Here is a 20,326-nt window from a genome sequence, read left to right as displayed (position 1 = left end):
AGTATGGAGATATCAGATTCTTGAGGAAATTATATATATTAAAGAGTCAAATTAGAATAAATGAAATTCTTAGGGCTTTAAAATAAGAACCCGAAAAATTGAAAATAGCAAAAGGGTGAAAACAAAAAAGAGGTTACCTTTAAATACTGTCGGGTGCGAATTTTCTCCAGGCGTGCCCTAAACCAGGGGAGGAGAAGGGCAGGGAAGAGCGCACGCGGCGGAGTTCTTTCCGCCGCTTCGTCTCTCGTCCAACATTCCAAATCTTTGGAAATTTCCTCATTTTGACCATTTTTGTGACTTGTAGATCTTTTATTCTTTGTAGATTCAAATTTTCCGCTCTCCTATTCTTGGAGATCCCCGATTCTCGCAGAGGCGGCACAACCCTGAGTGACTCGGTTATGTCTCCCATTGACTCCTCGTCGTCCCCGGCCTCCCGCCAGTTCGCAGCTCAACCGCCGCTGCAGGATGGCGAAGATCGCGCTTGCGGTGCAAATTTGACCGGAAAGAAGCCGGCCTGGAATGTCCAGATGAATGGGGCGAGGAATGGTGCAAGCGTGATCAGTGACGGTTCCTGGCCTGCTCTATCCCAGTCCGCTACAGGGATCTTCAAATCTTCGCTATCGGACGCCACCAAGCCGATCCAGGATCAATTGATCTCTGCGCCCTTAGTAAGTCTTTTGAAAATTTCGTTGTTAGTTTATTCTATTACGTAAAATGTGTCATCTTGATGTTTCCTGCGCGTTGATTTCTTTGTCTACGTGTGATTTTAGGGTTCTGTTATGACGGCATCTCAGCCAGTACCATATTTTCCCCTCCATGAGCCTAGTTCTAGCCCAAGCTTGCTGAAGCCCGATGCAAAACTTAACTCGGTGAATACGGGTGATTGTGTCTGTAGCACTGGTGTGCCAGCCATTGTTACACCTGAGCCACCTCAACTGGCTGCTTTGGAGCAGAGGACTAAAATTTGTTTAGATGTAGTTTCAGACTCTTCTCCCAAGAACCCCCCTAAGGGGAAAAACAACTGGGATAGGAATCTGGGCGGCAGCTTTGCACCACAGAACCGTAACACTACTGATCACTACGGTAGGTATAATGGAATCAGGAGGACACAAAATGGTGGTCGGGTTTCCCACCAGGGAGGCTATGGGAAACGACAGGACCACAAATTGGGACGTTATGAAAGGAATTTACCCCCACATGCAAATGTGCTACTACCTCCACCGCCTGGTTACTTCAGACATTTCATTCGGGCACCTCAACCTGCCATGGCACCTTTTTTTCACATGCCAGTGCAGGTTCGCCCTCTTGTAGATCCCATGGGCTACCCCGGTAAGTAAAACTTGTGGACAAATATTATGACTTCCAGTGGATCACATAAGTTTCTAGATTTTGATCCTTGCGGTTTTCTTTTCAGAAGCTCCTATGTATTTTTTCCCACCACCTCCACCGCCTGAGAAACTGAGAAATGTCCCTTTCGTCCGTCATCAAGCACCATCTACAATAGTCAGGCCGGTGGATAACTTGCAACTTATGATACTGAAACAAATCGAGTACTATTTCAGGTGATTGTGTTATTCTCAAGGCTTTAAACTTGCCATATAAGTCCTAATAAAAGTTTCCTTTTAGTAGTTCATTCCATATGCCTGTGTTGTTTGTGCAGTACTGAAAATTTATGCAAAGACTTTTTTCTGAAAACTAGCATGGATAACCAGGGATGGGTTCCTGTCTCCTTGATAGCAGGCTTTAATCGAGTGAGTATCATTTTTTTGTTATCTTGTTCTTGCTTGCTCACTTAGCGCAGTACAATATGTTTCCATGTGCTTCAGAATAATTTTGATCTAATCCAGGTTAACATGCCGTAAAAATTGTTTGTGCTTTTCTCTGTAATTTTTTTTCTTGCAGTATGTTTATCTTTAATTATGTTTGTGTTATAGTTTTATGGCTCTATTTGATGAAAGTTAGGTTTTAGTGTTGATTGGCTTATCCTGATACTATACCATATCTATTTTTAATGCCAGTATATGAAATTTGGTATTTTTTATGGACTTCTTTTCGTAGTTGTTATATGATCTTTATCCCTCACAATGGCACATGCATTGTTGAATCAGAACTAGCATCTAAGGCCCAAACCTGATTCATATATTAACTAGTATGAGGTTTTGCAAGAAGTGTCGGAATGATTTTTTGTTATGGTTAGCCTGGTAAATCTCAAATTCTTTCTGTTATGCTTTCTTATTAGTTAGCGTTTCTCCTGAATCTTAGCGTTATGGGCTATAAGCTTCGTTCAGCATTTTCGTTATTCACACAGCTATTGTATTTGTTTTAATCCATTTTTTTATTGATCTAACCCTCATGGTGTTGTGGAATATAAATTATAACTTCATTTTGGATTGACCCAAATTTTCAAATCAGATTAGAGAGGGTAGAATTGGTAGTATGACAAAGTTCAGTTTGTTTTTCCAATCTCAAGGTTAGTTTTCAACATACAATTGATTGCACTGGTGATGATGTGAAACCAACAAACTCAGCTGGATGCATCTTCCATTTTTATTTCAGTGTATAACCTTGTATACTTTGTCTTCCTTAACTGGTACTAATTAAACATCCACAACAAGTTTATCTTTTACGTTGATCATTATGAAGCTGTGATTACCTTCCTTGTAGGCTTTATCTTCCTTAATTGTTAACATTAACTCAGTTGCAAATCAAATAATTTAACTTTCCCCTTTAACCATCATTGTCTATCAACCTGTGTTAGTTCCAACTAATAGGAATTAGGTCCTTGGGTCTTATCCTTTTTATTAAACTCTTATGCCTATTCAATTGTAATATCCAAATCAATTATTCCTGAGCAGTGAAGGCTCCTCATATCACTTGCAGGTGACAATCTATCCTTGTAACATATAAAATTATGATCAATGCTCATAGATATAGACACTTTTAATGCTAGTTGTCAAGGTTTAATGCAACCGTCAACCTTTTCGTTTGTGTTGAGACCAACATTGGTGATTTTATCTTTCCTTTGATTATGAATCTTAAATCTGGAAGACTTTGAGATCCGAACATGTCTTTGCCTCATGTTTCTCATTTAGTTATGTCAAAATCTCCATATCAATATTTTCCAATTTCAAGTCTTTTGCCCATGCTAAAACGTTTTGTATACTCTCTGGATCTTCTAATTGTGTGTGTGTGGGTTTTTTTATTTTTTTTTTATTTTTGAGAATATAGGTTCTATTTCTCATTCTTGAAAATCTTTCTTTATCAAAGAGGAGATTTTCCCCGTTTGAAATTCATTGATAATGAAATGGTAAAGTGCAGATAACTGTATACCTTAATCAAGACATACTAACGGATTAGTGATTTGCAAAGCATGCAATCAAGTTTCAGTTATAAGATACATTGTTATGGGACTAATATATATTTTTTGGAGAACCAAATGCACCAAAATCATACGATAGCAATATTGGTATTATACTTTCAATCTATCATGTTCTCTTCTTATCATCAACATAGCTTTTTGATTTTCAAGTATTAGACATCTTCTAGCTAATTAGCACATTACCTTTGGTCTGAAGTGTAATAATAGAAAACACTGGGGAGGGGAGTGAATACTATCTAACGTAACCTTTTGGTTTTTATCTTCTGTGTGGTAGAAAGGGCCAGGAAATATAAACTACACTTCATTTTGGATTGACCAAAATTTCCAAATTCGATTAGAGGGTAGACTTGTTAGCATGACAAAGTTGAACTTTTCCAATCATAAGGTTAATTTTCAACATACAATTGATTGAACCTAGATGTTCTAAAACCAACAAGCTTGATTCGATAAATCTTCCATTGTTTACTTAGAAGTGTATAATTTTGTGGATTTTGTCTTCACTGTTAATAACTATACATCTGCAACAACTTTATCTTTCACCTTGATCATCGTAAGGCTATTGTTGTCTTCTTTTTAGGCCTTATCTTCCTTTATTGTTAACAATTGCTCAATTCTAACTAGCTTAACTTTCGTTTTAGATCATCATCATCTATCAACCTGTGTTTGTTCCAACTATTTGTAATTTAGTCTCTGGGTCTTATCCTTTTATCAAATTCTGTCTATATCAACAGTAATATCTATCCTTACAGGCAGTGACCTATCCTTATAACAAATACAGTTAAGATTCATTATCATAGATTCGACACTTATACTGCTGGCTGTCAAGGTCTAATGCAACTGTCAACTTTTTTCATTTGTACTTGAGACTAACATTGGTGATTTCATCTTTCCGTTGATTATGAATCTTAAATCTGGAGGAGCCTGGAGATCCAAGAATGTCGGTGCTCTAACATTTTCATTTTGTTCTATCAAAAATTCTTCATACTAATATTTTCCAGTTTCAATTCTTTTTATCCTTGTAAAGTTTTCTATTCTCTCTTGATCTTCTAACTTGTGCTCTTGTTTTTGAGTATAGAGGGTAGATTTTTTGTCCTTTTATCTTTATTTTATCAAAGATGAGAGTTTCCCTGCTTGAAATTTGTTGAGGATGGAATGGTAAAATACAGAGAACCATATACCTTTATCTGGACATTATAGAGGATTATTGATTTGGAAAATGATCAATCAAGTTTCAGGTATAAGGTACAGCATTATGATGCTATTATATCATTTATGGAGAACCAAATGAACCAAGATCATAGGATACCAATCTACTTTCGATGTGTGAGGGATGACAATGAAGTGGGTAGATTATGGATAGAATTCTTAATCTCCATCCGTGCCTCACTTCTCTGTGGGTCAAATTTGGGTGGGGCAACAAATATAAGATAAAATATATATCATTATCATAAAATTTATATATTATAAGCTATATTTTATACCTGGTGAGGCGGATTACAAAAATCCAATCCCGGGCTCGCCCCATCCCACATAATCACCTATCCCCTTCCAATTTATTTATTCGGGTAGTGTGTACAAATGTCATCGTGAGACATGTTGTGTTCTCTTCTTACCAACATCTCTCTTTAATTTTCAAGTTCCAGACATCTTCTAGTCGATAGTCCTTTATCTTTGGTATGTGGTATAATACTAAAAAGCATGGGGGAGGATAGTGAAGGCTATCAAATGTAACCATTTGGATTAGTCTTATTTGTAGGAGAAAGCACTGGGGTGGAGAGTGAAGTTGATCTAATATAACCATTTGGCTTGAAATTTGTCCCATCCATCCATAACAAGTCTAATTCTGCACTCTCATCACACCCTTGCCGCTGCCACTGAAGACACGCACCCGCATGATCTGCAATCATTTGAGATCCCTAAGCAAATCAGTGGCCTGTGTTTCTGATTTTGAACTGTTAGGGCGCGTTTGGTTTAGGGTGATTGTTGATAACCTTGTTTGGTTTAGGTTATGATCAATTCCCGAGTAATGCAGCTTATCGCTACATCAACAAAACGTTATCGAATGGGCTATAACCCTGGAATCCGATTACCTTGGCAACCTAAGGTTTTCGGTGATTCTGGAGGTTAATGATTTTTTTTTTTTGGTCAAAATTATCCTTTATTTTGTTTTTGATGCCGATGACTCATGGGTTATTCTCCAACGGCTCGTAAGGCGAGCAACGACAAGTGGCAAGCAGCAAGCAACGGGGTGAGGCGAAGCGAGCGGCAACGGCAAGACGAAGTGTGGGTGAGAGGGAGAAGATGACACAATAATCGGATGAGTGATCTTAGGTTTTTTAATTAAAATTTTTCTTAATTGATTCAATCAAATCCTAACTTAAATAGGTAGTTTAAATAGACTTTCTCAAACCTTAATTGAATTATCCTATTAAAATATATATAAATTTATTTTAAAATTTAAAATTTTAAAAATTATAAATAAATTATATTTATTTATTATATATATTATCAATTTATTATTATCATTAATATTATTAATTTAATTTATTCTAAAAAAATAATTAAATATAAAAAATATTTAGGATTGAACCAAAGGTAATACCGTAAATGTTAAACTATATTATACACTAAAACTTCCAAACAAACAAGTTTTTATTGCATTACCTAAGATTGAACCAAACAATATTCGGTTATGTTTTATTCTCCATAATCTTAGGTGGTGTTTGGTTAAATGATGGGAATGATTATGGGCATGACTTTGATAGTAAGGTGTAATGGGAATGAGAATGGAAATAAAACCCATCTAGTTATATGGGTTTGGTTGATTCCCATAAATCTAGAAATCATTCACAAATTATCATTCCCAACCCCACAATCCAAACCCAATCTTTTACTATCATTCCATTCCCTCATTCCCAAACCCATCAACCAAACACCCTCTTAGTTATGTGTAGAGCTGTGCAAAAAAACCGGAAAACCGAAAACCGGACCGGAACCGGTAGCTTACCGGTTCCGGTTTAACGGCTTACCGGTTTTAACCGGTTCTGGTTAACCGGTTTTTACCGGTTTATCAGTTGGTTCCCGGTTTAGAATTTTTTTTTATTGGTAAACCAGTAAAATCGGGAACCGATCAGTTTTCTTTGGAGAGCCCAATAACCCACTTGAATGCTTCGGCCTACTTTCATGTAAAGATGAACAAAGCAAAAGCATTTGGAATAAACCTTAAAGCTCCCAGTTGAAGATGAGTTCTATTATATTGCTCTGATAGTGTCTCCACCAGCTTGCATATGCCACTACTTCATGGTTACCTGGTTAGCTTTTTTAATGAAAAATGTTAAACTTTGTAGATTAATACTCCAACCTCTTTTAAGGAAGAAAATTGTTAAATTTAATTAATACATGTACTCCGCCAAACGTAACAAACTAGTGGTAGATGGCTAACTTTCCTGTGCTACCATTAACATAACAGTGCTATTGAAAAGTAAATCCAGGGAGCGACGATATCTTTATATGATCTTCCGTTTGTCTATAGCATATAATACAACAGAGTGTTTGTGGCAAATTCATGAAAGATTTCTATGATGACAGGAAGGAGAAATTAAGTTAACAAAACAAAGATATGAAGAAGTTAACTCTTATCTTCTTCCCTGATGGCTATTGAAGCGTCATACACAGTTCACGAGAAGAATTTCTAGCTTCTGAATCTAAATTCTTTGCTAGTGCAACAAAATAACCAATTACCACAGCAGCTGGAACCGGTTCTCGGTTGGAACTGGTTAACCGGCCGGAACCGGTTCAACCGGAACCGGTAGAACCGGAAAGGATACCGGTTGGTTAACCGGTTCTACATAAAATGTGGTAAACTGAACCGATAAACCGGTAAATCCGTTAACCGACCGGTTGAACATGCCTAGTTATGTGATTACCTGATAATCACATAACTAAGGTTATGCATGATAACTTGAACCAAACGCACCCTTAAAATTTTCACAGTGGCTAGTATGAATTCCAGGTCATGATTAGGAAGTTTCTCAGTTACTTGTACTTAAAAATAGCTCTCTAAAGTATACCTTATTTTTTATTGATCATTACTAAAATAGAAAAAACATGTATGATCATAAATCGATGAATTCCGAACAAGTGTCATATTAATCTTGGTTGGAACAACTAGATTTGGAATACGGTGAAACTGGAACAGCGCTGCTCTCTTTGCTTGTGTTAATTACTAGGGCTGAGCTTTCGGGTGAAAGAACTGACCGAACCGAACAAACCGAAACCACATAAATAAAAAAATTTCAAACAAACCAAACTGACCAAATTTTTCAACAAAACCTGAAAAAGTTGAACCTATATAACATCGGTTAATTCAGTTTTCGACTGAATTAACCGAACTTCAACAATCAAACAAAAAAAAAATCGGTATTACTTGCTTGCAAGAGGCCAATCGCCGTTCTCGCATAGCTCCTCAGCTGTCATCAATTCTTGAACTCTAGAAATCAAGCCAGCTAACACAATTCCAGCAATTCTAGAACCTTAGATGAAGAAATAAAACAAATGCTTCAATCGAGGAATAGTGAAGTGCGGAGAAAACGAAAATTGAAGTAATCCGCATGAGCTACCTTCAGATCTCGACAAACGGGGAGATCAATCCGCAAAGCAAGGGATATCAAGAGTTAATTCGGAGAAGTGTGCTTGGAGGAAGGAAGGGGAAGAGATCGGGAGACATCAGTGAGGTAGCAATCCTCCACATAGACGGTGGTAATGGTGAATCGAAGAGAGACTGTTGTTGCTGGTCGCTCGCTTGTTGCAGCCTGCGTGAGGACAAGAGGACTCAGAGGCGATGGTCTCATTTGCGGCAAGAGCTACAAGAGGGGAGGGAGGGCTTCATAGTGTTGTCGGTCAGTTGCTCGCTCGTTGGTTACGGCCTGCATGAGGACAAGGGGACTTAGAGAGTTGCTGGCGATGGTCTCATCAGTGGCGAGACCCACAAGAAGGGAGGAGGTAAGAGTGTTGGGAGGAGAGGCGAGAGTGGGAGTCATGAGAGGAGGTTGACAAGATGAGTGGGATTCCCACAAGGGAGGAGGTAAGAGTGTTGGGAGGAGAGGTGAGAGTGGGAGTCACGAGGGGAGGTTGACAAGACGAGTGGGATTGGAAATTAAGGATTTTAATTTTTAAACTCCCATCTTGATTTGGTTTAATCAATTTTAGATTTTTAAAACCAAAATCGAAGCGATATTTTATTTTAAAAAAAAAGAACTTCTGAATTAACTGTACCAAATTTTTAGTTTCGGTCAGTTTGGTCGGTTAATTCAGTTTAACTGATCTTTTACTCACCCCTAATTATTACTATGGAATTAACTGCACCATTTTACCATTTTTTTTATATTTGTCTGAAATAGGTTTATTGAGGTAATATATTAGAATCATATTTCATTGAAGTCTAAAGGTTCTTATGAGTCCTGCATCACCATTTCTCAAGTTTGCTGCTAGTTAAAGCTGGTACAGTTTTGTTATAACTACTTTGCTGAGAGGTGGACCATGCTAAAGCCATGCTGGATGACATCCGCTGGTGGTACCAATCAATTAGAGCAAATCGATATGTCTGAGTTGTATATTGTTCCCAATGAAGTATGAAAAGTCTCATGGTTTGCATTGCCCTTGCTTTATGCCTCATCTCATGTAAGAAATCTCACCTTTAGGAAATCATTCTAGCATATGTGTCACAACTCCACGTCTTAATCTGTACCATGCATTGTTGCCCCACCCGCTGCAAAAATATGTTTCATCTGTGGCTCTGTGCTAACCACTACAGAACCTTGTTTTTAAGCGTGAATAAAGTCTTATTGCAAACTTGAAATACAATAATCTTCTAGTTCTTTAATGCTGCATGTAATTGGAAACTCCTTTGTTGTTTGTTGCATCTATAGATTTCAAGCCAATTAATGGAAGTGTTCTCATATTAATTTGGCTAGTTTTACAGTTCTATGTAGAGAATTAAGGTGGGAAACCACTTTTACAGAATCATCTCAATAACACATTTTAGATGTTACAAAGAAGCAACATAATGGATTTTACTGTAAAAATAAATCATTTTAGTTAATTTCATATGATAGTGTTGATACATTCGTTCGAGCTGTATATCTCATTTTCATATGGCAAGGTTTTTCAGGGACATGATTTTGATTCTTGACATATGTATATATTCTAACCATATTGGGTAAGGTTCAAGGCTGTCACTTCATGCAGTAGTCATGTGTATCTACATTTCTGTTATTGAAATTCTATTCCCTAGTAATATCTTCCTGATCTTCTTTTGCGGCAATTTCCAGATTTCCGATCTATTATATGGACATTTTGGACATGTCAACTGTTATGTTGACCCTGCTATCGCCACATAGAAAATAATATTCTGTGTCTTTCTCTATGTAGCTGCATCTTTTGTATCTTAGAATTAAGTGTATCCTTTTCTCAACTTGATAAGAATGATAGAGGTAGCATAGTAGTGCTCTATATTGTCTGGAGGATTGATCCAGCTTATGCATTAACATGGTAGATCAGGCCTTGCTAATGTTTGATTACACTATTCTCTTTGTTTTATCTTGGCAAAAACTTCCGATTATGTCATCTTTTTTAAGCTTTACATTCCATTTCTAATTGTTGGGTTTTTTTTGTTCTTTCATCGCTTGCAGGTTAAGAAATTAACCAATAACATCTCATATATATTGGATGCACTCCGAAATTCAACCATTTTGGAAGTACAGGTATTAATTGTGCTCTGTGCATTGGCTTTTAGCTTCCGTTGGATACGTTGACATTCATAGCTTACATTAATCACAACGAATATGAAAATAGTTTACAGTTATGGATTAGTTTCTTACTCTTCATTTGTAAAAGGTTTCACCTACTACTTTACTGTTTTTTTTATGTTGCTTTGCACCTGATGAATGATCATCAAGTTGACTCTGTCCCAACTATTTAAAGTCACTTAATTTGAATGAATTTATAAGATAATTAAACACTGAGTCTCTTTCTTGTCATCTTCTTGTTCAGGGTGATAAAATAAGACGACGCAAGGATTGGATGAACTGGATTCTTCCTTCAATATCCAAGCGATATGGCATTGTTCCAGGGCCCCAGTCTTTAGCCACGTCGGATGATGGTTCTCTTGATACTCTTGTCCAAAATCTTGGCTTGGAGGATGGTGCTGCAAGCCAAACCATATATAATGGGACACTTGAAAAAGTCCATTAGTCCCCAGACCAGAGTTCCTTGGAACGTGTTGCATCACACTACTGGATCAAAGCACAGAGACAATTTTAAGATTTCCAAAATACAAATAATGAAATCATGAGGTGGCTAAGTTGCCACGCCCCTATCATGTTCCTTATTTTGGCTTGGTTTTGCTAATGATTTTGTTGAGCGATACTCTATCTCGATTTGCTGGTGGACTGACAAATTATCCACATCCTTGTTGGTGAATACCTTCATGGCAATAATGACTCGTGTGGTAAGCCACTCACCCCTGGATGAGTGTGGCAATGTCATCTGCCACAACTGTTATCATTTTCTGTTGCCCGGTAACTCGGTTTATTGCTAGTTGCTGTTTGATGATTGTTAAATAATTTAAACTATTTTTGACTATCTATTTTAAACTTTGTTTCATACGTGGGTGAAAAGTTAGTTCAACGTGTGATCCAGGCATTGAGTAGTGAATTTGTTTTGCTGATTTTGATATCTAATTTTTTTTTGTATTTGTTAAATTTTTAATTCAAGTTTGTCTTTGATACAGAATAGATCAAACACCAGATTTTGGTACCAAAATCTCCCGAATGGTTTGTCCTATAGTACGCGTAGACAGCAAATTTACGTAGGTCTTGAAGATAATTTAGCAAGAAATCAGAAAAAAAAACCAAAACTCTCCAAGTAATGATTTATACTAGATCCAGATTTGAAAAAAAAAAATTTATTTTGTATGCAAGCATTTTAAAAAAATAAAAAATAAAAAAATCTCGTCCTTGAGTTAATTGAACCAAAGAACGATCAGCTGCATTGGGCAACCGAAGCATAGTACAAACTTTTAATAAATAACAAACTCTATAAATTAGTGTTACTACTTTACTAGAAGATTCAACTAAGAACAACGTGGACTAACTCTGCTTGTAATTCTCTGTAACTAACAACCCACAAACATGCGATTAGAGGTTCACTTAGAATTATAGAAAAGTAAAATGAGCTCCTGCAGAACATAGCAGCCCATAAATAAACAGTTTCAGGTCAAGGTATTAAATTAAGAGAAGCAACTGACTAAAGCAGAAGCTGGCGTAAACTAGACTAGGCTATCTTTAGAAGGGGGCTTCTTTGCAGCCTCCGCTGCCGCTTTCTCGGCCTCAATCTCAGCGACGATAGCATCAATCTCGGCTTCTTCAAGTTGACGAAGACCCTGTTCTTTTGTCATCACTGCAATCTCGATGTTCTTTCCTCCACTCTCAACAACCTGATTAATACAAAGGAATTCATGCTTCAATCAGATTGTGTTGATGAGTATGGTTGCAAGAGTGAAGGGAATGAAAAGTTGTTCAACAGATATAAATGAAATGTAGAGATGACACAACCAATCATCGATAGATGACAAAAAAAAGATGCAAATAAACTCTGGAAACCAAACTGTTTAGTGAATCTGTGAAAGATCTCACTTTTCTAGGTTAAGTTTCACCAATAATAAGTACAATTACAGTCATACACACTTTAAGGAGGATAGATGGAGTTACGTTTTTGAGCAAATAATGAGAACATGGAAGATGTTGTTTGTTCAAGATCACAATGTATAACATCCAAAGCCTACCCTATATATATATATATATATATATTAAAAAAACCTACTGGTATATAGAGAGGCAAACCTGGTGAAGATGGAGAGATGTATTACCAACAGTGGCAACATAGAAAAGAATGATATGCCCAACGTAAAGGTTCAAATCTTTCGACTTGAATTATCACACTGGATTCACAAATATGCTTGTTATAATGCTAGGCCTACAAAGTAGTATCATTTTTCAATGTTATTTTAGCTTTTCTTTGTTGTCCTGTCAATGATCATGCTAATTGTGTTCCCCATAATTTTCACTAACTCTCTACCATGTCAAATATTAACAACAATTACATCTTTGCAATCCTATGAATAAAGTCTTGAGTTTGCCATTCAGCATTCAAATACTAGTGCTCATCAACAAATCATTCAGCATTCAACATTGCACATCTAAAATTCTGCGCATAAATATCAAGAAAATGGTTTGCAAATATGATTTGTATGCCTTGTGAATATGGCCTTACAAGGATGGAAAGTATGGCGAGGAGCCGACCCAAGCTGAAAACATATCATGTGACTGCGGTGAAAAGGATGTTGATTCATCTCAACGCATCATATGATAATCTAAGTAAACTGTCATAATCACCAACTCTTAAAATGAAGCATGTTTATCCATTAGTAATTAACAGCCCTAAAAATCTTCTTACTTTCTCTCTCAAATAACTGCTCCACATGGAATAATTTAGTATCATCTTCCCAACTGATGCGATGATAAAGGGGGGCCCACCAAGTGCAGGTCAAAGGCAGAGAAAACAATCAACGTGGAGGTCAAAGTCAAAGCAATCAACACTAAGGAACCAACGGGCTCACTAAAAGTGGGTTGAGCGGAGGTCGACTTCAATTGCCGATCGGGCTTGAAGGGTCCGATCGAGCAGGAAGCTCATCGAAGTAGATCGCTTGTCAGAATAGGGTCATATAGAAAGAGCATCAAATGGCACACAACTAATCGAGCGAGTGCAGGCCGACTGAAGATCGTGTCCGATCAGGCAATAAACAACCTGCCGAACCGAGGTACTACGAAGAAAGTAGCTCAAGCCGATTGGGCGAGGGTCATGGCTGAGCGGCTACCCCGCTCGGCCACACAGTGGGCCCCTCCCATATCTCTGGATATCCCTTTGGGAGGTAATGCCGCTAACAACAAGGTATGGTCAACAGACAAATCGTACGACGAAAACTTCTACGGTCATGTCAAAGATTTGCATGACCCGTTAAGCTATGGTGTCCGACACTTTTTTGACATGTCCTTTCATAGGACGGTTCGAAAAATATGCCCGCGCCTTGAGAAGTGTGCATGCTGTCTATTGTACCACTATATAAAGGGGATCCATACACCAACGGAGGTATGTGCTATTCACTATTCACACTTGTGCTTTCACTATTGCTACGTTGCTCCGCCTTCATCTACTGTTCCGGTGACTGACTTGAGCGTCGGAAGGTTAACGCCGGAGACCCTTTCTCTGGCCCGGAACTGATGTTTCTTGTGTTGCAGATCGAAGCAGTGTTTTAGCGAGGTCAATAGAGGAGCAGCAGGAGCCACGTCCCCAGCCAGCCTTCTTCACGATTTTCGGACAGTATCACCAACTATTTAAAATATTTCCAGCATCCAGTGCCATAATGGACTGTATTTGTTTGGATATATATACGAATTGCCATAAGATTTTAAGTCATGGGATCGTCAGACTTGATTTTCTCTCGTAGGATCAAAAGAAAAATCAACAATAAACGAATAATAATAAAGGGAAGAAAGAAACTTACTTCAAGCAGTGCCCTAATGGCTAGCTTCACAGTCTCTTGCCCAGAGGTCTCCTTGTAGTTCTTCTCCAGAAACTCCCGCATCGAATTGGAATTTCTCCCAGTGGCGTTGGCCTTCCAGGCAGAAAATGTCCCCGAGGGATCAGTCTGGTACAGGGCAGGGACGCCAGTGTCCGGATCAAATCCAACGATGAGTGCGGAAAGCCCAAAGGGGCGCACGCCTCCGCTCTGGGTGTACTTCTGCTGCAGGCCGGCGATGTAGCGGGTGATGTACTCGACCGTGACGGGATCCTCCACTGTGAGTCGGTGGCTCTGACACTCGATTCGGGCGCGGTTGATGAGCACGCGGGCGTCGGCTTTCAGACCCGCGCACGCCAGCGCGATGTGCGTGTCCAGGCTCACGATCTTACGCACCGATCTGGAAAAGGAAAAATGCAGGAAGCAAGCGGATCGTTAAAAAAAAAAAACCCCGACGAAATGTGATCCCGCAGAAACCCTAATGAATGGAGAAAATACCGGGAGTCCTGGAGCTTGGGGGTTGATTTCTTCTCGACGCCGAGGACGATGGCGTCGGTGCCGCGGACGCCGACAGCGGCGTTGCCCTTGCGGACCGCCTCGAGGGCATACTCGACCTGGAAGAGATGGCCGTCGGGGGAGAAGACGGTGATGGCACGGTCGTAGCGAGCCATTGAATTCGATCGCCGATAGAATCGTGCCGTTCGTTCCAATAAGGAAGTCAAAAGGGTTTGGTGGAGGAAGAAGATGGCGAGGAAGTTGGGCCGGTTCGGTATGGTCGGCCCATATATTCCCTGCTGAGTTTATTTGAAAGAAAACTCCACCAACACATAAGGAAGATATTTATCTCAGTTTTATCGAGATTCGAACTCGACTATGATGCTACATAATATTCGTATAATCTTTCAAATATTTATGGTTTAATTCTGAACTACAAGGTATTATAAGGTATTTTTCTTAATGGGACGATAAATCTAAAATATTAAATTGCTGAGTCACCCAATACGAGAACTTCCGAATTTATCCTGATGATAATTAGACCGAACTGATTATTCCCAAAGATTATTACACTTCGGAGAGACCTCAAATATGAATTTCACAACAACATAGATAAAGAGTTCTGAGTTTTCAAAATTGACAAGTTTAAGACTGATGCAATTTTATTAATTACCATCGCAGCTAACTAGTTGATCAGCATATTTACCAACTCAGGTTCAAATACATCATCAAGAACGATGCCATCTTCTGAAATATCGTTACAATATGTTTATTAATTAGGATCGCAGCTTCAGCTAGCTACAGCTTCAACAAGTTAGCTTTAATCTGGGTAAACATTGAACTATATTTGCTTCATAACTTACAAGAACTTAAAAATGTCAGCAACATCAAGATGCACAAAGAAAATGAAATTAAGACGGTAAGTTTTGTATGGATCACACAACACCAGATGGAAGTCGGAGCACCAGCTGACCGCCAAAAATACTGCAGGTAGGAACGAAAAGGATGATTCAGAAACTGAAATTAAATTGCATACATGGATTATCGGATTAAGTTGCATCGAAGTACCTCTTCACGTAGTAGTAGCAGAAGTCAGCAAGGATGAAAGTTTGAATGATTTCGGAGAGGAGGACCATTGGCGGCCATAAACCATAACCCAAAGCAGTCAATAAGCGCCCTCGGGTATCAAGAACCTGCGAAATCATTTCAGAAGTAGAAGTGATGATATAGCAGTTTTTATTTCTCTTCAAATGATTTAGTTGTCTACCATCTAGTTGCTATTTATCAACTAGCATATAGTCCCTCTCAATTCTGAATTTGGGATAACTCCCTATATATATAGTACATTATAATTTTTTGATTTTTTCGCTATTCACTACGAGGAGTCCACACCAAATTAAACGTGACAAGATTATGCCCCCTCCCATTTCAAGTTACGGGGTTGAATTTCAGAAAGAAAAAAAACTAGAAAATTCCAAATATGAAAAGCTTTAGCATTCAAATATGGTAGTACAGGACTGTAGGTTAAATTACACAAGAGCACATCTTCACTTCTAAAAGAAAGCAGAATTTTAAAACTGTTTATTTGATTGGAAAGAGAGGAAAGCAAGGACGGTGGGAGAGAAGGGAAGAAACAAAAAGGACAAAAATTAAAAGGGCGCCCCAAATTTTATAAATCATCAAAAGGATGCCTTTTTTCAAAAAAAATCAAAAGGGCCCCCTTCAATGTTGTAGAAGTTATCGGATAGTTGCTACAATGTGCAAATGTGTAGAAGCTACCGGCCACCGGGTAGCTGCTACAATGTGTAGAAACTACCGAGTAGCTGCTACAACATGTTTAGAGTGTGTTTAGGGTTTAGGATTTAAGGTTTACAACATGCAGAAGCTACCTAGTAACTACTACAGAAGTTACCTAGTAGCTGCTACAATGTATAGAAGTTACCCAATAGCTGTTGTAACGTGTTTAGAGTGGGTTTAGGGTCTATGAGCACTATTATATCAAAATATTATCTATGAACTTGGTCAAAATTATTTAAACTTCATCAAAATTATTTTAAAATGGTTGTAGAAGCTATTATGTAGTTGTTACAACCCTAAACTCTCCCTAAACACGTTATAGCAGGGTAGCTTCTATACGTTGTAGTAACTACTCGATAGCTTTTACAAGGTGTAAACTCTAACCTTAAACCCTAAACTCACCCTAAACACGTTGTAGCAACTACTATGTAGCTTCTACAAATTGTAACAACTATCGGTAGCTACTACAACAGTGTTGGATCAAAGGGGTATTTTGAAATAAAATCATTGAAGGATCGTCCATTTTGATTTTTTTTTTTTTTTTTTGTAAAAAACAAAGGGCGCCCATTTGATGCTTCTCTTAATTTGGGCCGCCCTTATGATTTTTGCCCAAAAAGAAATAATAAAAAGTTGTTTACTTGGATGGGAGGGGAATAGAGCTGGGGAGGAACTGAAAAGTTTCCATCTCTACTCTTCTTCAACCTTTCCTCTGTCCAATTTGAGAGGCAACGGTGGTACACATCTAATAGTGGCCTGATGATGGTTTGATGGTAATGGAGTTTGAAAACAAGCCTTAACTGGTGGACAACGAATACTAGTCTTTTATCATTTCCCCCCTCCACTCCTTTTCTTCTCTTAATGCTTACCCTGTACCAAATCCTGGAATAGAGCACTGTATAATTACCTAGTCTGTCTAAAGCAGAGTATCACGACCTCCCATTTCTATTCATTTTTAAGATTATATAACTAACAGACTTTGATTGAATAGTTGAAGAACAAAGATAAATTTGACAAAAGAGGTATCTGATTAACTAGGAATTTGAAGGTACAAAACATAGTTAAATTAACAGTTCTACATGGAGTTCAAGTACCATTTAGTATAGGATATCAGAAACTTAATTGATCTTCTTTCATGGAAAAGGGCAGAAGAGAAGGGAAAAAAAAAAATTCAAACTTCAGTAATTATGTAATCCAATGGACTTGGAAACTAAGAGTTTTCCTTGATGCCTATGTACCATAATCTCTTTGATCATGAACAGAAAATGCAATACGAATAGCAAAAATTTTCTTCAATGAACCAAACCTGAAGGACCCAGTGAGCACAACTCAGAAATCTTGCAACACCAAGAGCAAAAACATAGTGAGCTGTGAATGGCTCTACAATCTGAAGGCATATTTAAAAATATTAAAAGAAAATTTCACTTCAAAAATTCAGTCACAAGGTTCTCAGACATCAAGTTGTACAATTGTACCTTAGTATTCTGCATTGAACGTAGCTGAGGTAATACTGAAACAGCTTCCAAATAAACACAAAATGCCCAAGAAATCCTATTGACTATATTATGTGAGGTAGAAGGATGGACTGCAAGGGCTAACAAAGCACAAGGCACCACCTAGAATCATATATAAATCAATCAATTTATAACTTAAAGAATGAAAACACCCTACGGCTAGCCAAGAGTAGAATGTTCATAGAAATCTTTAAGTCAGAAGATTTCTCTCGTTATACCAAACAAGAATTGATGTCCTTCAAAAGCCTGAAATATTCCATATAACGATCCTCAATGATTTAGTGTATCATTGCAAGCTCCTTATATATTACAGAGATTATTGATGTTATTTAATCTCAAGGATCAACTATAACAACACAAATGAGCAAATATCATAACTAATGGCATGCCTGAAGATACGTAAGATGATTGTAGCACTAAAGAATATCAAGAACCAAAATGGCTTTAAAAAATAAATGGAATAAGGTGTCAATTTCCTTTAACATAATTGTTTTGACCGTAAATATTATAACCAATGGCATGCCTGAAGATATATAAGATGATTGTAGCACTAAAGAATATCAAGAACCAAAATGGCTTTAAAAACATAAATGGAATAAGGTGTAAATTTCCTTAAACATAATTTTTTTTGACCGTATTATAGTGCACCGCCTCTCATGAAGGAAAGAAGAAAGTTCATATCCAACGATTTCATTACGAAGAAAAAGCAACTGAATGGTAAATTGGTTCATCAATTTGTTATGTTAGTTATCACATGTACAGACTACTTTCCATGACAGTATTTAACGATGATTGTGAACTAATAAAACTAATATGTAAAAGAGGACTCAATATGTTCAGATTCTCTGGAAACTTGTGAAGTATCTTACCACATAATATATTGGAAAGTTGTCCTTATCTTCCATGTAGCTTGACTTTAATTTAAATCGAATCATGTATACAACCCAAAGAGTACTAGCAAGCGTGGCAGTATCTAACAATGTGTGTATATCATATTCCATGACCAAGCTGCAATACAGTCTCACAGCTAGAAACAAAGCAGTTAAATCCTGTGACTTCAGTGAAAGACCTGAAACATTTCAGAAAATATAAATGGAAGAAAATCAAATCAAGGACGCAAGTGCATCTTGTGTAATTGCGGCAAGTAAAATTGAATCTCAAGCCATTAAATAAAGTTAAAGCTATTAAGCCCAAATGAAACATTCTAGAGAAAGAAATAGTTAAGAGAGTCAAACTAGATAGGCACTGAAAAAAGCCTGTGAGATAAACTACTTAGGAACTAAAATTTAAAAAGTTTAAAATTTTATTTTTCTGTAAGAATATAAGGAAGATCCAAATTATGTTGTAATCAAATCCTAACAGATTCTCAACTGAAACCACGATCTAACACCAGCATACAAGTTATTTCAGAAGAATGGGAAAAAAATTCCTTCTGTAGCATTGAGTGTATTCTTTGTTTGCATATCACAACTATTCAAGCAGCCTTATTAATCGTTTAATGCGGTAGGAGGGGGAAAAAAACAAGAACGAAGTAGGGAAAAAAACTAATTTTTAATTAAAACTAGTGAAATAAAGTCTGGTTTCCTGCATCAGCTACAGATTGAACCAACACAAAAGCGAATAACAAAAAGAGAGGAAGAGGGATAGAGAGAAAGAAAGCGGGCACCGGCACAGGTCCTCTCCTTGGTGAGCTTGTAGATTAGAACAGAAATACCAAAAGCATGTACAGCCTCGGCCGCGACGAACAGGTTATCGTGGTCGTGGACGATGAAACGAAGGAAGACGAGCGCCGCCATGCCAGCCACCACGGACAAGAACGCCTTCACCTTGGGCGGCTGCCGCTTCAGCCATGTCGCCAACGCGTAGATCGGTCGCTTCCCCCCGCTCATTCCGACGCCGCCGCCCTCGCTGGGATCGCAGATCGCTTGCTCTTGCCGTGCTCGAAGAAAAGGGGAACGTAAAACTCGCTCCTTCCCTGCCGTATCCTAAATTTGCTTTAAATTTATTAAAAAAACAAAATAAATAATTAAAGAAATGCCTTCTTCTTCTACCAGATAGCGTACGCTGTTCTGCGTCCCATTTTGATCCAAAACGACCGAAACTGATTCGGATTCTGGAGGTTAAGAAGGAAACTGACCCAATAATAATAATAATAATAATAATTTCTATTACGCATTGAATGAAATGAATGCCCCCTAAATTTCTCAATGGAATTTGTTTCTATATATATCTGGAATATATTCATAGATGAATCGGATGGTATTTATATGAGTATTTATTTTAATAAATTTTAAGAATAATTTTTAGTAAATATAAAATATCTTATTCGACATTTAATCTCTTCATATAAAAAGATTGTTGTATTAAAGTAAAATATCCTTCCTAATTTATTTGTATGTATCTTTATCTTAAGAGAGCAGTATTGAGACATTTGGGATGAATGATATCATCTTTAAGGGATGATGATCCTTTGTAGCGAAATCATTCTCGCATAAAAGTGCACGGTGA

General features: G+C 37.7%; 3 protein-coding genes across 3 annotated transcripts; 1 reads left to right on the top strand and 2 right to left on the bottom strand.

Annotated features, from left to right (window-relative positions):
* Window positions 1-167: 167 nt before the first annotated feature.
* Window positions 168-11,041, top strand: LOC121970864 (la-related protein 1C-like). The gene is made up of 6 exons (XM_042521858.1): window positions 168-668; window positions 771-1,329; window positions 1,415-1,562; window positions 1,661-1,751; window positions 10,069-10,140; window positions 10,430-11,041. The coding sequence occupies exons 1-6, from the start codon at window positions 399-401 to the stop codon at window positions 10,628-10,630; spliced, it is 1,341 nt and encodes a 446-aa protein (XP_042377792.1). The 5' UTR covers window positions 168-398; the 3' UTR covers window positions 10,631-11,041.
* A 470-nt stretch (window positions 11,042-11,511) lies between these two features.
* On the bottom strand, window positions 11,512-14,753 carry LOC121970863 (proteasome subunit alpha type-7-like). The gene is made up of 3 exons (XM_042521857.1): window positions 14,514-14,753; window positions 14,001-14,415; window positions 11,512-11,873 (listed from the first exon to the last, which is right to left on the bottom strand). Exons 1-3 carry the CDS (start codon window positions 14,684-14,686, stop codon window positions 11,706-11,708), a joined length of 756 nt encoding a protein of 251 aa, XP_042377791.1. The 5' UTR covers window positions 14,687-14,753; the 3' UTR covers window positions 11,512-11,705.
* Window positions 14,754-15,179: 426 nt separating this feature from the next.
* LOC121970862 (ER lumen protein-retaining receptor erd-2.2-like) lies at window positions 15,180-19,819 on the bottom strand. The gene is made up of 6 exons (XM_042521856.1): window positions 19,485-19,819; window positions 18,688-18,887; window positions 17,780-17,920; window positions 17,611-17,691; window positions 15,579-15,703; window positions 15,180-15,494 (listed from the first exon to the last, which is right to left on the bottom strand). Exons 1-6 carry the CDS (start codon window positions 19,705-19,707, stop codon window positions 15,446-15,448), a joined length of 819 nt encoding a protein of 272 aa, XP_042377790.1. The 5' UTR covers window positions 19,708-19,819; the 3' UTR covers window positions 15,180-15,445.
* Window positions 19,820-20,326: the final 507 nt, after the last annotated feature.

The sequence above is a fragment of the Zingiber officinale genome, chromosome 4A (genome assembly GCF_018446385.1).
Source record: "Zingiber officinale cultivar Zhangliang chromosome 4A, Zo_v1.1, whole genome shotgun sequence".
Taxonomy (NCBI): Eukaryota; Viridiplantae; Streptophyta; class Magnoliopsida; order Zingiberales; family Zingiberaceae; genus Zingiber; species Zingiber officinale.
The sequence above is the reverse complement of the archived record's forward strand: the minus strand, read 5'-3'. Positions and strand labels throughout refer to the sequence as shown.

Excerpts from the sequence above, each read along its gene's own strand:
- LOC121970864 (XM_042521858.1), top strand. The coding sequence starts at position 399 with ATGTCTCCCATTGACTCCTCGTCGTCCCCGGCCTCCCGCCAGTTCGCA. Across the intron at positions 1,563-1,660 it reads CAAATCGAGTACTATTTCAG|TACTGAAAATTTATGCAAAG; the intron begins GTGATTGTGTTA and ends TTGTTTGTGCAG. Across the intron at positions 10,141-10,429 it reads CAACCATTTTGGAAGTACAG|GGTGATAAAATAAGACGACG; the intron begins GTATTAATTGTG and ends CTTCTTGTTCAG.
- LOC121970863 (XM_042521857.1), bottom strand. The coding sequence starts at position 14,686 with ATGGCTCGCTACGACCGTGCCATCACCGTCTTCTCCCCCGACGGCCAT. Across the intron at positions 14,416-14,513 it reads CCCAAGCTCCAGGACTCCCG|ATCGGTGCGTAAGATCGTGA; the intron begins GTATTTTCTCCA and ends TTCCTTTTCCAG. Across the intron at positions 11,874-14,000 it reads CCATTAGGGCACTGCTTGAA|GTTGTTGAGAGTGGAGGAAA; the intron begins GTAAGTTTCTTT and ends TGTATTAATCAG.
- LOC121970862 (XM_042521856.1), bottom strand. The coding sequence starts at position 19,707 with ATGAGCGGGGGGAAGCGACCGATCTACGCGTTGGCGACATGGCTGAAG. Across the intron at positions 17,692-17,779 it reads GTTCAATGCAGAATACTAAG|ATTGTAGAGCCATTCACAGC; the intron begins GTACAATTGTAC and ends ATATGCCTTCAG. Across the intron at positions 15,495-15,578 it reads TGCTACTACTACGTGAAGAG|TATTTTTGGCGGTCAGCTGG; the intron begins GTACTTCGATGC and ends TCCTACCTGCAG.